General features: G+C 29.2%; 1 protein-coding gene across 1 annotated transcript in view; it reads right to left on the bottom strand.

The window, feature by feature from the left end:
* Positions 1 to 281: 281 nt before the first annotated feature.
* Positions 282 to 1199, bottom strand: part of LOC108750755 (UPF0568 protein C14orf166 homolog) — a 2412-nt gene continuing 1494 nt past the window's right edge. The window contains exons 3-4 of the mRNA XM_018490471.1: positions 869 to 970; positions 282 to 774 (exon numbers count right to left, since the gene is read on the bottom strand). Coding sequence (XP_018345973.1) covers positions 407 to 774; positions 869 to 970 — 470 coding nt within the window. The 3' untranslated portion in view covers positions 282 to 406. The remainder of the gene's footprint in view (positions 775 to 868; positions 971 to 1199) is intronic.

Here is a 1199-nt window from a genome sequence, read left to right as displayed (position 1 = left end):
TATATATATATATATTCTAATACGATTAAAGTACACTATTCTAATGTTTCTAATATTTACGTATAAATTAACAGTATGATTTTAACATACTGGTTTTCGTAACACTAGCAAATCCATGCATAACATATATTGTACAAGAGAGAATCAAATGTAACACATTTGCATTTCTTTGCAAAGACGAGATATATTTACAGATTTAGCATAAAGTAAAAATAAATTAACATTTACATTAGAAAGTCAAAAATTCATTTTCTAGTACAAATGCTTTTTGAAATTGCTTTGAGATGTGTACGCATTAAATATTTTGCTAATCTAATGTAGTTTATATTCTTTGTATTACAAAAATTTAAACAAGCTATTTATGAATCTACCATATTTATTTTTCTGGAATACAAAATATGACCATTTATCTACCAACTTTTCCTAGTTTGGTGTCCGTTTTTGGATTAGCTGTTATATTTTGCACAGCGACTATCGTCTCATTAATCTTTGTCTGAAGATTCCTAAGATCTTGAATGTATAATAAGGCAAGACCTTTGGCGGCGTTGTCTAACATCCCGTCGCCCATATTAAAGCTAGGTCCTATTATTGTTTTTGTCAGAGATTTATTTTTGGCGTACGCGGCACTATTAGATTGTTTAATCGCATCCGTGTTTAACTTGTTGCACACGAGTTTGCTGCATGCTTGTAGTGTTATAAGATGATCAGAATGTTTCGGTACGTTCAGTAACTTGGCAATCGAATTAATTCCATTCTTGAAAGCATCACTGTCGACTGAAAAAGATAAAGAAATGCGAGATTTAGATATTGTCATATATGACAAATCCTTATGTCAAGTATTGCACAATGCAGCGCAAGATATACTTACAATCTAAATTATCTAGAGGATTCGTGGACTTGATACTAGGCACTTTCACCTCTTTTTTTACATCTTTTGCTTTACTTCCTATGACTTGCTGATATTTTTGGCCTAAATAAATTATGTATTTCATTATCTTTATTATTATTTATTGATTAGACAATCAATAATTCTTACAATCTTCAACAATCCAAATTCTTATGAAATTTTACACAAATGATTCTAACAAAGCAATTTCGTGAAATTCTGATTTTAATGAAACTATGTACACGAGTTTAGAAAATATTATTTGTGTCCAATAAATGGTTTTAAGGAATAAAATTATAGTTCATATATAAAG

Source organism: Trachymyrmex septentrionalis, unplaced genomic scaffold, assembly GCF_001594115.1.
Source record: "Trachymyrmex septentrionalis isolate Tsep2-gDNA-1 unplaced genomic scaffold, Tsep1.0 scaffold37, whole genome shotgun sequence".
NCBI lineage: Eukaryota > Metazoa > Arthropoda > Insecta > Hymenoptera > Formicidae > Trachymyrmex > Trachymyrmex septentrionalis.
The sequence above is the reverse complement of the archived record's forward strand: the minus strand, read 5'-3'. Positions and strand labels throughout refer to the sequence as shown.